Raw genomic sequence first — 21,481 nt, 5'->3', positions numbered from 1 at the left:
TTAAACCATCATTCTCCTGTCCCTTGTATAGAGCTCTCGCTGAATACAGTGTAACACACAGCAAGGAATGTGGCTGTTCCTTTCCTTCCGCTTCTCTCGCCCATTCTTCCATTCCTGCCATTTCCAGTTCTTTCTGCAGGCTTGGATTTTCTCCATCTGAGAAGTCCCTCTTAACAGTTTTGCAAAAACAAAGCCTTAAAAGATGTATTAGGCCTGCCTTTTGGGAAGGCAGACAGCTGGTGGTAGCAGGCTCTGTGTCCTCCGTCTGCTGTGCTGAGGACCAGTGGGGACACTCTAATTTGGAAGCCATGGTGCTGTGGCTGTGTTGCATCCCACCAGATGGCGATGTTCTTTATCTTTACAAAGATGCTGCCAGAGTTGGCTCAGTTCTTATTTACTTCTGCTCAGAACTCAGAAACTGGCATCCACCAGTATTTGGCACCAGGCTTCAGAGAAAAGAAAAAAAACCCTCTCTTCCCTCTGTCCACAATTATTTTTGGCCAATTATTTTTCAGGAAGTTTGGAAGCTCTTGGGCTCCCTCTACTGATACAGGAATGACAAATAGAGTAGTATCATTTCACCATCTTGTGATATAGAGTAAGAAGATAACCGGAAGGCCTGGCCCTAGAGTGTAGGGACCTGGGGCTAAATATTCTAGCAGACCTGTGAAAAGAGCCTAGTCTTTGCTTTGTATGGGTAGACTGCAGTGTGTGCATAAGCCTTGTGTGACTTCTATGGAAAAATACTCAAGAGAAGGCAAAGATGACCTGAGAAAGATGAGACTGCCCCTTCATGCCATATTGGCCTGTCTTTTTTCTCAGGTTCCCATTATCATCCATCTTTAAACTATGGTCTAGTTGGAACTTTGATTCATAATGACGACTCACACAAAGCTCATAGTTTTGAGGCCTTGTAATGTACTAGTGTAGTAGAAAATGGAATTTTCATTTGGGTAGAAAAAAGCAGAGCAGCAATCATTTGTGGAAATCTCAGAGTCATCCTGTGTTCACACATCTCCTCGGCTGGAGTGAACCTTTACTGTGGCTTATATGCAGGTGGGAGGACTTCACATGGGGTGAGCATCACCCATTGGCAGTGACTCTCCATTTCAGCTGAGCAACCAGGTGACATAGTCAGTGTAGCTAATACAGACAGAGCTTGGGAGCTCTCTGTTTAAAATGTAGTAAGGCTCTAACTGATTTATTTTTTTCATTTTTGGAAAACATGGTGACATGGGATATGAAGTTGTTTTTTTCTACCTCATCAGTGAGTTTGGAGCTGAGCAGTGGCTTTGCATGCAGGATGTAGAACAAGAGGTATACATGCTTGGGGCAGCATGGGCATGACAGGCAGAGAACAGGGCTGAGATTAGCAGAGGGGAGTGTGGAGCAGGAGGAAGAAGGAAGCAGGTGCCAAGAGGATCAGTGTTGCTGAGGCTACAGAGAGTGGGAACTCCTGCACTGTGAGTAGGGATCGGTATGTGAGGTAGGGGTGACACAGTGCAGGTGAGCACAGAGTTGAGTGATGGTAGACAGTCACACCTTCATTAAAATGAGGGGCCTCTCTGACAGCCATGTAGAAAATAGCAAACAGAAGGAGCCAGTGACTAGTTATCAGACTACTCAAATGACCTAGGCAGAAGGTGATACAATCCTGGGGCTGGGAGTGGAAGGGGAGGGGGTAGGGTTCCATGACTGGTTCTAAAAGATTCAAATGAACTGTGCACTTTAGAAATGGCTACAAGGGGACCCATTCTCCAAGGGAGTAGAGGATGTAAAGTATTAGCAAGGTTATCTAATGTTGAGTGCTCATCTTTGGCTTTCCACTTTATACCATGTAGATGATGTTTGTGCTTAGTGACTAGTTCAGCTTTGTACATTGTAATCTGAGTATTAACTAGCACTTTACTTTGCACATTGTACATTATCTATTAGAAGAGCTGGTCCAGTTGGGATTCCTGTTTCCTTTCATCTTAGTTTAGTGTTGTGCTCTCCTCAAGTATTACTTATTTATCTATGCACTTCCTACACGGCTGAGTCTTTCCTTCCTGCTGGGAGATTTCAAATGACTCAGAGTTATCATTTTCTCTTGCTCCCTTCCTTCACCTGGAAAACAAAAGGTTAACTAGAATTAAGAAAAACTCCCTCACGGCGTGGAGTGTTACTGATAAGGAGCAGGAAGTTGGATGATGTGCACGCAGATCACCTTACGGTCTAGTTTCTAAAGAGAAATCTGAAACTTAGGGTTTGAAATCAGTTAAGTGTGAAATGGTCTGGATAGTCTCCACCCCCAGTCCTGGGTGTTTTGTGTTAATGCTTTCAGAAGTGGAGGAGTTCCAGCAGGCAGAGAGCACCGCCGCAGCCGACTGTGACTATCTTGTGGTAGGACAGCAGCAGGTGCCCCGGAGCAGCAGCACCTCTGACATCACTGAGCGCTTGTACTCAGACTCCTCTCAAGGTATGTATGTGGAAGCTTCGGTTGCTTGCTTAACTGGTGGATTAATTGTGAGGACAGGGTCTCCCTCTTTTTCTGTGGCAGGCCCAAGACTCAGTTTGTTGACTAGGCTGACCTCGAACTTGCAGGTCCCTCCTGTCTCTGCCTCCCAAGTACAGAGACTAATTGTGACTGAGTCCTCAGTTATTAGTACAAAGCCATAGGTTTTGTCTTGGGATGGGGATAAGCAGCAGGTAGTATTGCTTATTACATTTATTCTAAATGAGACAGAGAGAGAGAGAGAGAGAGAGAGAGAGAGAGAAGGGGAGGGAGGGAGGGAGGGAGGGAGGAAGGAAGGAAGGAAGGAAGGAAAGGAAGGAAGGAAGGAAGGAAGGAAGGAAGGAAGGTAGGTAGGTAGGTAGTAGGTGTATGTGTTGCTAGTGTGTATATGTGCGAGTCTGGAGTCCAAAGGTTGACTTGTGTTATCTTTCCTTGATGACTTCCATCGTATTCATTTATTTAGAGGTGAAACGTTTTGCTGATCTTTGAAAGCTTACCAGTGAGCTCTAAAGAAGCTCTTGTCTCTGCCCTGCCCCAGGTTACAGCCCCATGTTGCCTCATCCTGCTTTTTCCACGACTTCTGGGGATCAGAGCTCTGGTCCTCATGCTTGCACAGCTGGCCCTTTACCTTTGAGCCGTCTCCCCAGTGCAGGTATTTACCTTTTGATTTGACCTTAAGAATGTGACTTCTGGAAGTGAAACTGGGTTGCTATTCAATAGCCTGGGATCTAGAGAGGAGTCGGAAGTGACTGGAATAGGAGGGATAGAGAGTTCCCAGAGGAAAGACACTAAGTAAGGCCTGAGGCAGAAAGAAAGCATGAGAGGCAGGGGGTCCGGGCTATGGGAAGAGCTGGAGGGGTTGGAATGGGAACGAAAGCTGGTCAGCTGTGTGCAGGGTTATTAGCTGCTCACAGACCCCACTGAGGTGGGAAGGCGCCCTTTTAGAGCACACTCTAAAAGGTTTCTCTAGCTTTCTGCGGCAACAGGGTGTGGAAGGTGAGGAGACAGTCAGTCGTTACTGAAGCTGCAGACAGTGCTAGTGTATCTTACAGTGAAAAAACAAATCTCAGTGGGCACAGTGTCTGTGAATGCGCCAGCCATTCCACTCTAGTCCCATGAGTCAGTCAGAAAACAGCCTGTCTTGTTTGTCACCGGTTCTCCTGTGTCTTCTGATAGTAGAGTTAGCAGATGAGGGGGGAAAACTTTCCTTAGAAACTCCCCTGAAATAAGATATTGTAACAAAGATAAAGATGAGAAAATATGTTATCTGAAAACTTTCTGTTCTTTCAAGTGTTTTGTGTTGATCATTAGGAACATGAATATATATGTTGTGGTAGAATACTTGCCTAGTATACAGGAAGCCCTGAGTTTAATTTTGGACTATCAGGAGAAACAAACAATGAAAAAAAGTTGCCTTAAATATTTGGGAGAATGCACCAGTTTCTTGGGGCTTTCCTCTAAGACAAAATTTTAATCCTTTAAAGTTTTAACAAAGTTTACCTGAGAGAAGAGAAGCTCCAGTGGTCTAGTGTGCAGGGCAGTGTGCTTCCTTCCCGAAGAGCTCACACAGCATTGCTTGCTTGTCTAAGGGATTCCATTGGCCCAGGCTGGCCCTGAACTTGCAGCCGATTCCCCAGCCTCCAGGTGCTAGATTATTGTCACGCACCACTATGCCTAGCCAAGAGGAGGTTTTTAAGTTCTCTGACCACATGCATGTATGAGGTAGTATATATGTGTAGTACAGTGATTTATATATGCAGATTTCAAAACAGCATAAGATAAACATGTAATATTTACTGTGTAAAAATTTAAATTAAAGGGCTATAAGACTACTTTGATTTTCTTAATTTCGTTTGATGTTTTTCTAGGAACTGGTTCTACTTGTTAATTTCTTTCAAATTTATTGGCTCCAGATTATTCATCAGATGCTCTTATGATCTTTTCTTAAATCTTTACAGGCTCTGTGGTGGTACTGCTTTTTAAATCATTGACACTGTTTCTGCCTTCTTATGCTAGTCTTTGTACTCCATCAACACAGAGCTGTCCTGTATTCCCTTCCTTGTGCTTCCCAGGCCAACCTAGGCAGCCTTTGTCCAGTGCTGACTCCACACTCACCTCCCCGAGTGATGTGCTGCATGCTCCTGGCCAACGGAGTATACTAGTGGAACTATGAACCACAGTGAACAGCTTTCCATCTGCTCCGACTGAAGCTAACTGTGGGCTGTAGGCCAGCACTCTATGTAGACTGGACCCTTAGATGCTGCCAGTGCAGACCCATAATTCAGCACCTTTATGTATCTTATGACATCTGGGTACAATGGTTTATCTGTCTGTTTCTGCCCCTGCCGGCCTGCCTGCTTGCCTATCTGTCTGTCTCCTATTTTACCTTCTGAAACATTCATTTTATTATTCTTACCCCATCTCTAGGTCAAAAGGTAGAACATTCGCAGAATTTAAGCTCTTCAGAACCCAAGTCTGTTCAAGAGAGTAAAGGACATGTGACTCATGAACATGAAGGAATAACAGTAAGATTTCTAAGAGAACTTCCCTCTGCTTTGATGACCAAGCATAAAGTATACAATGACAATGAATTTATTGATGGTAGTTAAAGTTTTTCCCACTTAGGTTGATTAGAGGTCCAAATAATCTTGAAGTCTCTTAAGAATGTACTTGCTTTGTATGTAAAATTCTACAAAGATGGGGATACAGCATGAAGTAGAATGTACTTCCAGATTGCATGTTGTACAGTTCACTTTTGAGTAGGTATACTATAAAGCCTTCATTTCAGAGTCCCATTTCCGTATTTTACATGGAATGCTGTACCTGATCAGTATTCCTAAAGCATATCTGGGGTAGTTTTGTTTGATTTTTGTAAAGAAGGCATTACTTAGCAAACAAATATAAAGTATAAAAAGAAACAGCCTATAGCTCATTAAGATAACCTCTATTTTTGTTTTAAAACCTTCCCTGGTCCCACTTGCTTGGAAGATAACAGAGTTGAGTTCTTGTGTTTCTGTGTTTAAGAAAGACACGTGCCAGCCTGATTGCATAGATGTTACTTTGGCCACCAGTTTGGTTGTTGTTTTGGTGGTTGTTGTTTGTTTTAGTTTTGGTGTTTTGTTTTGTTTGATTTTCAAGACAGGGTTTCTCTGTAGACCAGGCTAGATCACAGAGATCTTCCTGCATTTGCCTCCAAAGTGCTGGAATTACAGGCGTGTATCATGGTATTGGCTTTTTTTTCTCTGTCATTTGCATGTATGTTAATGCAAATGAGAGATAACAGAAGCATAAACATAACACAAACATGTTACTTAGTTTCTGACTTTTTTAAGTATTCTGTGGGTGCTGTGTTCACTCAGCTGCATGTTTGTAGGGTACCCACATGTTATTATATAGCAGTTAACTCATTTGAACTTTCCCTGCTATAGGATAGCTCACTATGAATCTATCACTATTTCCCTATTCTTCTGTTGATGGCATTTAGATTCTTTCCAGTTGGGCTGGAGAGATGGCTCAGCCGTTATAAGGCTAGGCTCACAACCAAAAATAGATTCTTTCCAGTGTTTTGGTTTTCTGAAAGATGCAACTGTGTACCTTCTTAGGTATTTCTCAAGCTCTCCATGTTCAAATGTTCAAATGTTTCTCTGTGTGACTATGTCAAAGTAGAATTATTAAATTAAGCAATAAAAGATTGTTCTCGTCTATAAAACGATGCTTCTTCCCCAAGTGCTTATATCTCTACAAGCAATGAAAAGAGTTCTCACAAGCACCCTGTGATGTCATACTTTTGAAAGTTTTGCAAGTGATGCATGGGAATGGGATATCATATTTGAATTTCTTAGATTACTAAGAAAGTTTAACTTTCCTTGTTGATTGGCTGTTTTATCTGTGAAGTGCCAGCCAGTGGCTTTTGTTGTTTACTTTTTTCTCCCTTTACTTGTATTAATTCTTTGCATAGCCTGAATATTGTCTGAAGTTTTATTTTGACTGTTATAATAGACATCTTCCCTATGTGTGCCTGTTTTTTACTCTGGTGTCTTTGGAAAACACAAATTCTACTTTTTCTATATTCTTTAGTATGGTAGAATTTTATGGAATTAAAACATTTCAACTACAAAAGGATAAGTTATTCCTTTATTTTTATTCTATAAAATGCTTTACTTTTGGTCCACACTTTCAAGTCTTTTATTCACCTGGAAGTGTCTTGTTTATGGAGGGAGAGGGTGACCCAGCCCTTCCCCCCAGCTGCATGTCTAGGTTTCATTTATTGAATCTAATTTTTCTTTATTGATCTGAAAGACCAAATCTCTGTCATATGTACTGTTTCCTGAATATATCAGCCTTCATTTTGTTCCTCGGGTGTTTTGTCTCTGAACAGGACCACAGTGTATTAACAGCTATAGTTCTGATTCCTTTTCTTTCTCTCCTGACCTCTTCTGATGGAAGTTAGTCTTTGGACTATCTTTTATCTCTCTCTGTGTGCTATTGAGATGCCTTTTCTCCATCTTGTCTAGTTGTTTCTTGTTGATCTTTGTCCATGTCCTTAAGTTTCACTGCAGAGGATCCAGCATCCAGGTACAGACTCATATGGTGTATGCATTTGTCCATTCTGTTCTATGCTATGTCTGGGTATCCATGGATGCTTTTCTTCTGCTATTTTAGAGAAATCTTGTAGTGATGCCTCCAAATACTGCCATCCTTTTATTCAATATTATCTTTTGTTCCAGAATTCTAGATAGAAACAAACTAGGCTTTCTTACCCTGCCCTCCAGGTCTCCTAAGCTTCCTTTCACATTATCCATTCTCCTTGCCTCTATGGATGTAGTCTGGGTTATTGTCTCACCAATAAAAGTGTCCTCGGTCTTTCAGCAGTTCAATAAATCTGACATTAGGAGCAAGCCTTGGAGGTATGTCCTAGGAGCTCCAGATGCAAGCAGAGTTTCCTTTAGATGTGGCTTTGCACTTGAGGGGTTTGGGCTCTCACACTTCCCTTGAGGTAGTGTTTTGTTTTGTGCACTTTTGCCTCACTGGTGTACTTTATGCTTCTGAGTTCAAATGTATTAAGTATATCTTGGAGCTCTAATAATGTCATTACTTGGTCATTTTTTATTTTCTCATCTTTTATGCATTTAAAATGCTCACAAATCCTAATTCTGGATTCTCTATCTGATTTGCTGAAATCATCTAGGGATCTCTCTCTCTCTCTCTCTCTCTCTCTCTCTCTCCCTCTCTCTCTCTCTATCTATCTCTCTCTCTCTTCTGGTACTCTTATGTCTGGTGGTTTGTTTCCTAAGTTTTTGGTGATCTTTGTTATGTTACCTATTGGGCTGATCTAAATCTGTGGAAAACCCAAGTGTCTACCTTAATGAGGACTGTTCAGGAAAGCATTTGCATTTTCATTTTTAAGCAATCAGGAAGTGCCACTTTGGTTCTGACTCTCAGTCTTGCCACTAGCAATGATAGCACTGGCTTTACTCTTAGCAGGGCACTGGATTGCCTGAGTGTTCCCTTTCCTATACATAGAGCTTGCTCATTACCAGTGCATGCTTCTGCCTCGAGTCCCTCCTGCCTTGCTTCTACCACTTCGTATCTATAGCCTTCTTGAACCGCTCGCCTCTAACTTTCAGCCGATTAAGGTAACACTTTATTTTACATACTTTTCACACTGAGTACATTTCTATATTTTGCTTATGTACACTATTATTTTTTTTGTGTAGTTTGTGTATGTTTTATCCCTCTAAGCAAACTGTAAATTGCTAGAAAATACAGGTTGCCTCCTGTTTTTTAATTTTTTGTGTTTAATATAAGGTCCAGTGTTTACTAGTGGTCAGAAAGTTCTGTAGTACATCAGTAGGAAGGTTCTGAGCAGCCCTTTGAAAGTCTGGGTGGAGTGTGTACTTTTCCTACCCAAACATTCATGGGAGCTCAGGCCTCCTGGAGAATTGTGTGACTGTGTGTGCATTTGATTAGAGAAGCAAATAGAACTTCTAAATAAACCACTTCTGCAGGATTTGACACCCCTTCTTAGTATATCCACTCAGCTGCATTAGTTGACCAAGTAGAGAATATGAATTGGACTTTCAGATCTTGAGAAACATGTAACTTAATTATACTAGCCTGTGAACATATCCTTCAAAAGGAAAATAGTATTCAGTGTTTTGTTACTATTATTGCTTCTTTTATTTAAAAATAGGCTAGGAACATAACAATCTGGTAAAAGTTTGAACTTCCTGGTAATGAAAGCAGCATTTCTTTTCGTCTGAAGATGTTGGTTCGAAGGAGCAGCAGTCCCGCTGAGCTGGAGCTGAAGGATGATTTACAGCAGGCACATGGAAGATGCAGGCAGAGACAGACAAGTACGTTTCAGGAAATGGGGTCTGCGCGTGCCTGCTGCAGAGTAGGCCTGCTTCAGTCTCCTCCTCCTTTCTAAGTGAAGTGGTTATCTTGTCAGTAGAGAAGAGCTGGCCGTGGAGAATATTTTTGATGGGAATCTTAGAAATTATGTAGTTAATCCAGTTGGTAAAACAGTTTCCGTTAGTTACCTATACCTGAGAGGCCTGTCTTTCTATCCCTGGGCCTTTATCCAGGTGAGAAGAACAGGAGGGATGTAGGGGAGTGGACAGATGCATAAGGAAAAGCTACCTTTCCCACAAAGTCCCCACAGGCAAGAACACAAAGCTTCAGAGAGAGGTACATGGAAGCCAGTGGGCAAGTGTGTGAAAATGAAATTTCACTGGAATCCCGAGATGTTATCATAGGCTACAAGGTCTGGGCCCTGTGCTTCGTTCTCCTGTCCTCAGGTCACCTTCTTGTCAGTGAGTGTAGCAGAGTGGCAGCCCCTGCACACCCAGGCTGACCCCTGCTGGGGTATTTCATCCCAGCAGCTCTTCTCATGCACTGCTTCTCCCTCTAATGCCTGTAGCTCTATAGAGATTGCTCCATGAGACCTAACCCATAGCTCATCTGCTTATTGAGACAACTGTCAGTTCTTTGCAAGCGGATAGAGGACAGCAGTAGAGATGGCCCAGCTGAGGGGCTGTCAGCAGAGGAAGGAAAGGGTGGGTGAACTGGGCATTGTTAGGAAATTATCATGTGGCTTCAAGCAGCCGGGTTGTCTAGGCTTATCCTGTGCCCAACTAAATAAATAACTACATAAGTCTGTCTCTGCATAATTACATTTGTAGAGTTTAAAGGAGAAAATTTTCAGTCGTGGTAGGACACCTCATCCCAGAATCTGCCTGCATGCTGAAGCCTTGTTTAAGTCTAAACACTGGGCTTGAAATAACAGGGTAACCATGCAATGCTGTAAAATCAGTTACTACCATACGCCTCCTGTTTCTCACCATTTCCTCATGTTATGGATGGATCTTAATGGGAACTAGGACTTGGTGTAACTTTGGAACTCATGGAATAACTGAGCAAAAACAATGACCAGAATACTACTTCATAAAGCCTATTAATGCCTCACTCTTGGAAGATTTAGTTTTGTTAAGCAAGTATCTTTCAGGGACACTATTGAACCCCAACCAGGTTCTTCAAATTCCACCCAAACCCCTGACCAAACCCTATCTTGTGGGCAAGTGTTACTTACATAGAGATAATTTTGTACCTTATCTTCATATAGCTGTGGTCTCAAAATTTGGTTCTCTGTGTGCCAGGTGAAAGTACTGGTAGTGACACAGTTGTGGGCTACAGCAATGAAGCAGAGCTACCTGTGAGCCCGTGGCAGGCCTGTGAGGAGGACCCGGACCTGAGCACTCCCACAGATGCTGTGGCTGACTCTGATGCCCGCCACTGGTTACAACTGAGTCCTACTGATGCTTCAAACTTAACAGGTAATTGTGTTTGAAAAGGATTATTGCTGCAAAGAGGAGACCCCAGAGTTCCCCACTCAGATCCCCAGGCACAGGCACAGTGTAACGGGTGCCACTCTGAACCACGTCAGAGTCCCAGCTCCAGTCACCGCTCACAATTGCTCGTGAGTTCTTAGCCTTGATGGAAAAAGGTTTGCAATCAGGCAGACATGGAAGGAAGTCTACCATGCTTATGACCACTGTCTACCTTAGGAAGAAGTGATGGTGTCTTTGGAGGCAGAAAATATTATGGTTTGTTTTTTATTATTATTATTTTTTTTTTTTTTAGCTTGCATGTACCACACATATAGAGAAAAGAGGTTGACTATCTTACTATTTAAATTTTTAAAATTTTTTTTCTTTTGTTTTGGTTTGGTTTTGGTTTTGGTTTTTCAAGACAGGGTTTCTCTGTATAGCCCTGGTTGTCCTGGGACTCACTTTGTAGACCAGGCTGGCCTGGAACTCAGAAATCTGCCTGCTTCTGCCTCCCGAGTGCTGGGATTAAAGGCGAGCACCACCACGCCTGGCAACTATTTAATTTTTTTAACTATTATAAAATTTTATACATGTAGTGTAAAGTTATAACATATATGTGGGGTGATCGGTCATAATAATAAAATGAACAACAATGGGCTGTTGCTACCCAGTTTAAGATATAGAAGAATACCTGTGGGGGCTGGTAAGATGACTCAGCGGTTAAGAGCACTGACTGTGAAAGACTCCGGGAGGAGCCCCTCACTCAGGCCTCAGGACAATAGCGGACACCCAAGAACTCACGACAGACCGAGCTTGTTGCAAACCACATGAGGCTTTATTCGGGGAAAGCCAGAGCTCTGGGGACGACTCATATCCCACGCAGGGGTAGAGGAGTCGTCCTCGAGGGGAAAGAGTTCCCAGTTTTTATAGGCCCTCAGGGGGGAAAGGAGAAGGGGGAGATTAGGGGATTTCCAGATCTAAACAATGTCTATTCTCAAGAAATGGGTATGGGAGGGGTACAAGGAAAGAGTCTAATGAAGATACAGCAATGGGCACACACCTGGTCAGAACATTGGCAGACATACAGGTTCAAGGAGTGGCCAGAGCACTGTGCACCTCTATTTTTCTAAATCAGTGAAGCTAGTTCTGTTAACACTAACGTCTATCTTGCCAATTTCAGGGCTTCTGTGTCCTTTTACATTCTGCCAGGATCTTTCAACTGCTCTTCTGAAGATCCTGAGTTCAAATCCCAGCAACCACATGGTGGCTCACAACCACCCGTAATGAGATCAGACACCTTAAATAAATCTTTAAAAAAAACAAAGAATACCTCCATCATTGAGATTCCAGAAGCCCTATTCAAACCTGTTATCTTCTTCCAGCAGCCTGCAATGCTAGCCCCATTTAAAAGAAAAAAATAATAATAATCCCTGGAACTGAGGAGATGGTCCAATGGGTAAGAGTGCTTGTTGTGATAGTTTGAGGGCTGGGTTTGAATCCCCAGAACCCATGTAAAAAGCCAGGTATACAGGATTTAGCTCTAAGGAAATCCAGTTTTACAAAAAAAAAAAAAAAAAAAAAAAAAAAAAAAATGTATCCTGCAGAAACTCACAGAAAATGGTTTTCATCTGGAAAACAACCAAGAAGCAACACTGGGATAGGTCAGAATGGATGACATGTATTTGGAGGTGTTTGGCTGAGCCATCTCATCCTTAGTATGTTTTTGAATGCTTTACTGAGAAGCCTTCATGTTTTACAGTAATGTAACTATCTAAAGAGAAGCAGTGCATCTTCCAGAGGAGCTTTGCCTGTGGATTATTACATAAGCAGCTGTCCATGGGCAGAGTGGTATGGTAGTGCAGGGGAGGCGGCGTTAGGTTTGGAGCTGGTTTGTCTTCTCTTCCCCTTTTCATGTACTTTGTAATGTCAGTGTTTATATGAATATTATCTTGACTTGCTCTTCCTGAATAAAGAAGTTATTAATTGAAGAACAGAAACAAAACCTGAGTGCAGCTGTTTAAGCCTTTAACTTCAGCATTGTGAGCAGAGACAAGTAGATCTTGGAAACTCACTTACCAGCCACTCTAGCAGAAAAGCCAAGCTTTCTAATTCAGTGAAAGGCTCAGTTTTAAAGGATTAAAGTAGAGACTGATAGAGGAAGATACCTAACCTCTGGCTTCTTCATGCATGCACATAGGTATGTGCACTCGCATCCATGTACTACACCACCCATACCACGCAGACCTAAATAAATAAATAAATGACCTGATGTTTCCCACTGGGCATGGTGGCACACACCTGTAATCCCAGCATTTAGGATGTGAGTCAGGAAGCACTTAGGAAATAAAGACCCATTTTTAAGTGCTAAAAATCAACAAAAGTACAAGTAAAGCCTAAATTTCATTCCAAATGGTTTTTCTTGATCAAGCAAACTTTAATTTTCATTGGGATTAAAATCAAAGTTAACCAAAGTGTCTGATATTTTTGTAAATCCTTGGAATTATAACATTAAAGTATCATTCAATCAGCATAAATTGTATTTATATAATAATGTATAGAATAGGTAATGATCCTGATGTTAATACTACAGGATTTAAGACTTCTAATTCTGTAGGGCAAGCAGGCTAAATCCCTCTATTTCTGTTTTGTGAGACCCAGGGAAATCATCCCTCCCCCCTTCCTGACCCCCACATATATTAAACAATACTAGTAAGTGCCTGAGTCAGAATTGGCCTCTGGATGCTGAGCTGTCTCTGCACTCCCCACTATATCACAGCTAGAATAATAGATGGGAAGCCCTTTGAACTGCTGGAGGGTTGTTAATGCATTTATTTAGGGCCAGTGTATAAGAGATTTCTGCACGATGGTGCGATAGATCTAGTGCTGAGTTTTACTTGAATGTTCTTAAAGGTGAACCAGATGCAGTTATTTTTATTGAAAGGAAAGAAAATTGGATGAGTGCTTCTTTTGTTTGTCCTTGAGAAAGATTAGTTTTGATCCCATTTCAGAGTATGCATCTGACTGCTTAGTGTAGTGAGCTGTGTAACTCTGTATGGTGCACCATGTTGTGGTTAACTCCTCCAAATACTTTGTTCTTCTTTGAAACACTAAATGGAGACTCAGCACACATAGTTCAAGAGTTCATCCTGTCAGCTGTGGAAAGCACAAACTGTAATATGATGAGGCTTAAGGATTATCACAGTTCTGAACTTAACTTTCTGTTCTTAAGAGAACAATTTCTTCATTAAAAAGAAAAAGAAAGAAAGAAAGCAACAAAACTTGAGATACAGAAAGAGCAAGCCATCTGTGGGTTTGGGTGTGTGGCTCAGTGGTAGCTTTTGCCGAGCATGTGTCAGGCCCTAGGATTGATCACCAGCACTACAGAAAACAAACAAAAAGTGTTAGTCTCACTGAATAATCCTACCCACTATCAGCTGCTTAGAATGAAGAAGGCCAGAGTTGGGGAGTCGGGGGTCAGCTAATAGGCTACTTTAATATTTGCTTGCTGTTTAAATCATCTCATGTTACTGAAAACAATGGCTAAGTTTATTATGCATTGTTCTAAAATATACCTGGGCTATGTTTAATCAGGCCTATTAATACATCTAAGTAAAATGGTGGTAATTAGGAGAAATTGTCTCTGAACACAGGTGTCACATAGGGAATTATCAAGTTTAGTCAAGAAACAGAGGAAAAAAATGTGGGAACAAGCTCTGTTGTCTTTTCAACAGGAAAATCAAGGCAAGGTAGGGTGAGCAGTGAACTCAGTAGACTGTAAACACTGAGGCTGTCTAGTTGATTGGGATCTGGCCCTGGTGCGGGAAGGGTAGGAGTAGATGGGCTGATCTGTCAGAGACAAAGGTAGATAAGCAAGGGAGAAGCTTGTGTTGATTCATTTACATATGAAAAGCCCATACTCTCAGGGAGGGAGGAGTTTACTATTTCTATAGTAAAGTAACACCAGGAGGGGCAGTCCCTCTCTAAGATGCCATAGCCCCAAGTGCCATAGCGTTAAGAGTACAAAAAGTGAAAAGATGAAGTAATATACACATCACATCTGCTCAGAAGTGTGGTGTATCTGTGGCTCTGCTTTGACACTTAGCATTGTTTCTGAGCTTATCCTTTAGTTAACAGAGAAACCTTTGATCTAGAAATACAGATTTAGATACTGTGAGAAATATAAAAAGATACCTGGGGCTGAAGAGATGGCTCTTGTCATACACTTGTCATGCAAGCATACAGACTGTAGTTGGATGCCTAAATCCCACAGGAAAACCAAGCACGTATACTAGTCATTTGTAATCCCAGCTCTCCAAAGACAAAGATGAGGGGCCCCAGTGGAAGCTGGCTATCTAGACTAAGTGCAACTGGTGAGCTCTGGGTTCAGAGAGATATTCATTCTCAATAAATAAAGTGGAGCCTGATTGAGAAAGACTACCAATGTCCACCTCAGTTCCCTATATGCACTCACACTCACATACATGCTTCTACACATGTGTAAGTGTATACATATACACACACGTACATGTGACAAAAAAAGATGAATGAGTCACAGCTACTGATCTCTTAGGAGTTTACAACCAAGAATTATCTCTGATAATGTGATAAATGTTCTGTAGCTTATATAATGAAAGTTAAAATCCTAGGATTTCTAGACAAAGAGCATTTGATATAAACTTCAGAACTTAGTCCTTACAGGTGTGGGATTGTGGTATGTGATAGAGGGTCTTCTTGAGAGAGGGGTAGAAGAAATAGAATCCCTATCTCACATCATGCCTGAAATTTGTTCCAAAGGTATAGAATTCTTAAATATGAAAAGGAAACTCTAATACACTTGGAAGAAAATGTCCTCCAGAAAAGTAAAAGAAAGAGAGAGAAAGTAAAAACCCCACCTATGGTCAGTCTTGGGGTAGAGAGGGTTTCTCAGTGACAAAGGAAAACAAGTAACCAAGGGCTGACCCTAAGAAATGTGGTGATAGTTCAACCTCAGCAGATCTAAAACTTTCAAAATCAAGGGAACTTTAAAAATTATTTGACTAGTTAGGATCCCAAAAAGAGGAAGTCCAACTTTGATGATCATTCCTTTCTAGGTCTTAGATTTAATATAAGATCTGATAATAGATAGCTGATGCCTCATTTTGGGTGGAGCCAGTGTCTTCCTCTGATGGATTATGTCCTCCAGTCTGGAAGGCAGATTATCTGTTGTGTGCACAGAATGCCCCTAACTATCAGGACAGTGTGAGTAAGAGAAGCCTTAGTAAGTAACCCAAACCAATGAACATATATGCTTTACGCTTTAGATAATTATTTAGTTAAAAGTATTAATTAAATTTTAACCTTAAAATCATCATGTAATGTAGTTTCAGATCTCTTTTAGTTAACATATTTATCACTGACCTACATCCAAATGTCCCTTACAGGAAATCCTTTAATTACAGTTGTAGATGTGAATTGAACACTGTTCACTTACATTGAAGTTGATTTGTAGAAACAGTTTATCAGTATTCTCTGTCATCACACACATGTTTGATGTTTTACCAGCCTCTGATATGCTTGTATATCATGAAATAATATAAAGTAAGTAGTAAAAGCTACACTGGCATGGGTAAACTGCCTTTTAAAGTCTGAACTGAGATTGAACAGTAATGAAAGGAGATGAGGGAGGGGCGGGAAGTCAGGCTGCCCTGCAGTATAATGCCAACTTGTATCCTGATCTTCTGATCCCTGAGCTGGCACCTGGCTTCTCTATCCCTACAGTTAAGATGTTAACAAGAGTCTGAGAGGTGATAGCATTTATTTTCAAAGAAAAGGGCTTTGCTTTGCTCAAACTCTGTCAACTATGTAAAATTACAGCTGTATTAACTGGTCCTTTGGTCATAAGTACCCATTTGCCAGTTAAAAATCTGTTCAATATTTTCAAATTTCTGAATTTTATACTTATCTGCTATAATCATGTATTTGGAGAAAGATGGTAAAATTTTACATATGTTTAAGAGTTCCTACTTTAGTAATTTTAAAGGCCTCTATAACATTTAGAAACAAAATGACATAGGCTGCTAATGAAATTAAAGCAAATATTTGGTATTTTGGAGGTGAACATGGAATTTTCTAAAATCTCTTAAATCCCCATTTTTAATCAAGCGTTCCTTCATTGAGGACCCGTCTACATGTAAAATGTCAGCATCTGTTCTGGAACTCGTGCCACCAGCCGGATAATTTTGGGCATAAACACTTTAGCTCATTAAAATCTTCACAGTAATATTGAAAAATGAACACAGTCACTCGAAAACCTTCTAAAGAGCTCAACATATTTTGATAGTGGGGGATGTTGCCTACGATTTTAATCTCTGAGACAAGAATGATTCTTGAATGCAAAGCAGGATTGAAACAGATTTTCTGTGCAGATCCTTAGAAACTGAGGGTCTGGTTGGTGGAGGCACAGCAGTGCAGGTGGTGAGTGAGTACCCAGCCTTCATGCATGTGGAGCTGTCACTTCAGCAAAGCAGCAGTGCCACTGGGATGCTGGGGCTGGTCTCACTTTGTATGGCTGCATTCATAAAGTTGGGGAATTAGGATGAAGCAAGGTTATGAGTCACCTAATTTTCTTACCCACCACTAAGGAATTGAAGCAATATGGCAATCTTATTGAAAGAAATAAATGTCATATCATGCTCTTTATTCACTTGAGGGCTTAGGTTGATTCATAAGCATTCATTAAAGCATCCTCATGTCTCTGCAAACAGCAGCTGCCTGGTACTGTACTTGATTTTATAGGAGGAGACTCTTCTGAGGCTTAATAAAAGTCACAAAATGAAGAGGACCCACAATTACGCTTTACCCTCTGTGCCTTCAGTTTTCCAGACATGGCTTGTGGAAATTCTGGTTTGGATGGCTATACATGTTAATGTGTCTTCTCCACGGAGTGTATGGTGTTCCTCTGGAAGGAATCGTCTCGCTTTCCCCTAAGCAACATCAGTGCTTCCATGGATAGCCTTCCCATGACACCACCTGTCATCCTTGCTGACTCTTTTATCTCTGTGCCTGGGGAGTCTTCCATCACTAGCACAAAAAGTGGTTGGATCCATCTTGGCCCTGCTTTCTGCTTTTCTGATTCACTCCTCTGGCTCCTTGTTGACTCTCTTAGCCCCTCCTCAGGTGCATACAGAGATTTGCTTCATTTGCCTAGACAAGGCCTTTAAAAAATGCAGAAATCAGTCCATTCTTATTTGTATGGGGTAAATGCTAGAATAATTTTGGGATAATTACATAAATAAGAAAATAATATATTAGAGAGAGAAAATGCTGGCAGAAATGGGAGAACTCAGTAAATTCTCACCAAAGACTCAAAGCAGAAGCAGAGCAAAGGTGACTTAAACAGAAAGCATAAAGATTTAGAAATAAGCCAAACATATTAGCTACCACAATAAATGTAAATGAGTTCTTTAAAGGAGAGAAGACCACCAGTGTAGTGTGGGTGGACAGCTGGGTAAAATTTAAAGTAGAAATTATCAGCAAGAGCAATAATTCTACGTTTACATGCACTTCCCAGCTTCCAGACATATAAAGCAAAATTTGGGGAAAAAAAAGACATGAGTTATTACTGATAAAACCATTCTCATAGAAGAAATATGAGTATAAACTGCCATTAATTGATAAGCAAAAAAATACTAATAAGAATAAGAAAACATAATACAGTTAGCTCAGTTGAGTGGACACGTGTGGCTATATGTATTTGGCAGAAGTTCAGGTTTGTTTTTTTAATTAGGTATTTTCTTCATTTACATTTCCAGTGCTATCCCAAAAGTCCCCCCATAACCCCCCCCACTCCCCTACCCACCCACTTCCACTTCTTGGCCCTGGCATTCCCCTGTACTGAGGCATATAAAGTTTGCAATGGCCTCTCTTTCCACTGATGGCCGACTAGGCCATCTTCTGCTACATATGCAGCTAGAGACATGAGCTCCAGGGGGTACTGGTTAATTCATATTGTTGTTCCACCTATAGGGTTGCAGATCCCTTTAGCTCCTTGGGTACTTTCTCTAGCTCCTCCATTGGGAGCCCTGTGATCCATCCATTAGCTGACTGTGAGCATCTACTTATGTGTTTGCTAGGCCCCGGCATAGTCTCACAAGAGACAGCTATATCAGGGTCCTTTCAGCAAAATCTTGCTAGTGTATGCAGTGGTGTCAGTGTTTGGAGGCTGATTATGGGATGGATCCCCGGGTATGGCAGTCTCTAGATGGTCCATCCTTTCATCTCAGCTCCAAACTTTGTCTCTGTAACTCCTTCCATGGGTGTTTTGTTCCCAATTCTAAGAAGGGGCAAAGTGTCCACACTTTGTTCTTTGTTCTTCTTGAGTTTCATGTGTTTTGCAAATTGTATCTTATATCTTGGGTATTCTAAGTTTCTGGGCTAATATCCACTTATCAGTGAGTACATATCATGTGAGTTCTTTTGTGATTGGGTTACCTCACTCAGGATGATGCCCTCCAGGTCCATCCATTTGGCTAGGAATTTCATAAATTCATTCTTTTTAATAGCTGAGTAGTACTCCATTGTGTAAATGTACCACATTTTCTGTATCCATTCCTCTGTTGAGGGGCATCTGGGTTCTTTCCAGCTTCTGGCTATTATAAATAAGGCTGCTATGAACATAGTGGAGCATGTGTCCTTCTTACCGGTTGGAACATCTTCTGGATATATGCCCAGGAGAGGTATTGCGGGATCCTCCGGTAGTACTATGTCCAATTTTCTGAGGAACTGCCAGACTGATTTCCAGAGTGGTTGTACAAGCTTGCAATTCCACCAACAATAGAGGAGTGTTCCTCTTTCTCCACATCCTCGCCAGCATCTGCTGCCACCTGAGTTTTTTATCTTAGCCATTCTGACTGGTGTGAGGTGGAATGATTTGCATTTCCCTGATGATTAAGGATGTTGAACATTTTTTCAGGTGTTTCTCAGCCATTTGGTATTCCTCAGGTGAGAATTCTTTGTTTAGCTCTGAGCGTCATTTTTTAATGGGGTTATTTGATTTTCTGGAGTCCACCTTCTTGAGTTTTTTATATATATTGGATATTGGATCCCCTATCTAATTTAGGATAGGTAAAGATCCTTTCCCAATCTGTTGGTGGCCTTTTTGTCTTCTTGACGGTGTCTTTTGCCTTACAGAAGCTTTGCAATTTTATGAGGTCCCATTTGTCAATTCTCGATCTTACAGCACAAGCCATTGCTGTTCTATTCAGGAATTTTTCCCCTGTGCCCATATCTTCGAGGCTCTAAAACCATCCAGTGGAAAAAAAAGACAGCATTTTCAACAAATGGTGCTGGCACAACTGGCGGTTATCATGTAGAAGAATGTGAATTGATCCATTCCTATCTCCTTGTACTAAGGTCAAATCTAAGTAGATCAATAAACTCCACATAAAACCAGAAACAGTGAAACTTATAGAGGAGAAAGTGGGGGAAAGCCTCGAAGATATGGGCTCAGGTTTTTTGTTTTTGTTTTTTGTTTTTTTAAAGATTTTATGTATATGAGTACTCTGTAGCTATCTTCAGACACACCAGAAGGGGGCATCAGTTTCTATTACAGATGGTTGTGAACCACCATGTGGTTGCTAGGATTTGAACTCAGGACCTTTGGAAGAGCAGTCAATGCTCTTAACCACTGAACCATCTCTCCAGCCCCAGATATATAGTTTTTAACTTAACAGCTAAGATACATACTCTTAGAAATTACACAAAATGTTAACAAGTTGGCCTTTTGTATCAGCAGAGATACCTGATTTGTACCACAACATATATTGTGATTATGATGAAAAAATAAGAATAACAAAATTTTTAAAAAAGAAAATAAGAAACTAAAAACCAGACTTCAAATAAAACAGTGCTTATTATAATCTTTAGAATGTAGCTGAACTCTTATGGAGGACAAGATATGGCCTACTTTACATGTATGTAAGTGAAATGTAACATGTGTGTCCTATTCCAAAATTAAAGGAAAAGATAGCATAATACCACAGTGAAAAGCTAGTAAAACTAAAGGTTTACATGAGTGTACTAAAAGTAAAAAAAGAAAATAGAAAACATGCAATAGCCTAAAAACATTCTCTATAAATATTAACAAAGCTAGATTGATCAAGAAAACAGTCTAGCCAGGGCCTCATTGAGACTCTCTTCCTAAGTGATTCTAGATTGTATCATATTGACCTTTAAAACCAACTATCACAAATACTATGAGAAAAACACCAGACAGTCCCAGCTGAGAAACAGTTTATACAATCAATATCTGACCAGTACTCCTTGAAACTCTGAAGGCTGTCAAAAGCATAAAAGTGTAAGAAACAGCTACAATCTAGTTGGTTATAGAGAGATGACAAGCATGGTTCCTATTTGCCACTAGAGTCGCAGCGGGGTAAAAAATTCAGTAAAAGCAAAGGAACTCTACAGAATGCAGAGGTGGCTTACTCGGTTGATAACGTGCCTGTTGTGCAAGTGTGAGGATGAGTGTGAATCCCAAACCGCACATAGAAGCCAGGTTTGGTGGTATGCACCTGGGATCCCTGTAATCCTATGAGGATATGGGAAGTGGAGACAAGACAATGCCACCAGCTCATAGGATGCATAGACAACAGTGAACAAGAGAGCCTGCCTCATACAAGATGGAAGGCAAGGACCAATACTCTGAAAGTTATACTCTGAAACCACAAACACGCGCACACATGTACACACAGGCACACACGCACACATGCACACACACACCACACACTCGAATTTTTTAAATTATAAATAAAGCTTAGACATTAATACTGTTTTAGCACTGACTTGTTAATTGTAATAAATATTCTAATGTGAAAAGCTGATAACAGAGAAACTAGTATGGATTATATGGATGTTATTTGTATTTTTTCATAAATCTCTAACGGTTTTTAAATATAATGCCTATTTTTTAAAAAATATGAAAAACAAATTGTTAAATAAAAATGTATTACGACTATAAACAAAAAATTAGGGTCTGGAAAAATGGCTCAGCATTAAGAGCATGTGCTATTCTTGTAGAGACCCTGATTACATTCCCAGCACCCACATGGTGGCTCACAACCAACTGTCACTCTAGTTCCTGGAGTTCCAATGCCTTATTTTGACTTCCTTGAGCACCAGG

The 21,481-nt window shown here is 40.9% G+C and overlaps 1 protein-coding gene across 11 annotated transcripts in view; it reads left to right on the top strand.

Moving 5' to 3' along the window:
* Window positions 1-21,481, top strand: part of Ralgapa2 (Ral GTPase activating protein, alpha subunit 2 (catalytic)) — a 272,379-nt gene that overhangs the window by 97,063 nt on the left and 153,835 nt on the right. For 9 of the 11 annotated variants that reach the window (XR_374469.4, XR_374468.4, XR_866275.3 and 6 more), the window contains 5 exons: window positions 2,324-2,458; window positions 3,033-3,146; window positions 4,922-5,019; window positions 8,760-8,850; window positions 10,153-10,329. Coding sequence is in view for 3 of the 11 variants with exons in the window: in XM_006499519.4 (XP_006499582.1) it covers window positions 2,324-2,458; window positions 3,033-3,146; window positions 4,922-5,019; window positions 8,760-8,850; window positions 10,153-10,329 (615 nt within the window). In the remaining 8 variants the exon portion in view is untranslated. Of the gene's footprint in view, window positions 1-2,323; window positions 2,459-3,032; window positions 3,147-4,921; window positions 5,020-8,687; window positions 8,851-10,152; window positions 10,330-21,481 lie in introns of those variants that run through there. The other 2 variants (XR_866276.3, XR_866277.3) reach the window with 2 other exon arrangements.

The sequence above is a fragment of the Mus musculus genome, chromosome 2, assembly GCF_000001635.26.
Source record: "Mus musculus strain C57BL/6J chromosome 2, GRCm38.p6 C57BL/6J".
Classification (NCBI taxonomy): domain Eukaryota; kingdom Metazoa; phylum Chordata; class Mammalia; order Rodentia; family Muridae; genus Mus; species Mus musculus.
Note: the sequence above shows the minus strand (reverse complement) of the source record. Positions and strands in the feature narration are given on the sequence as shown.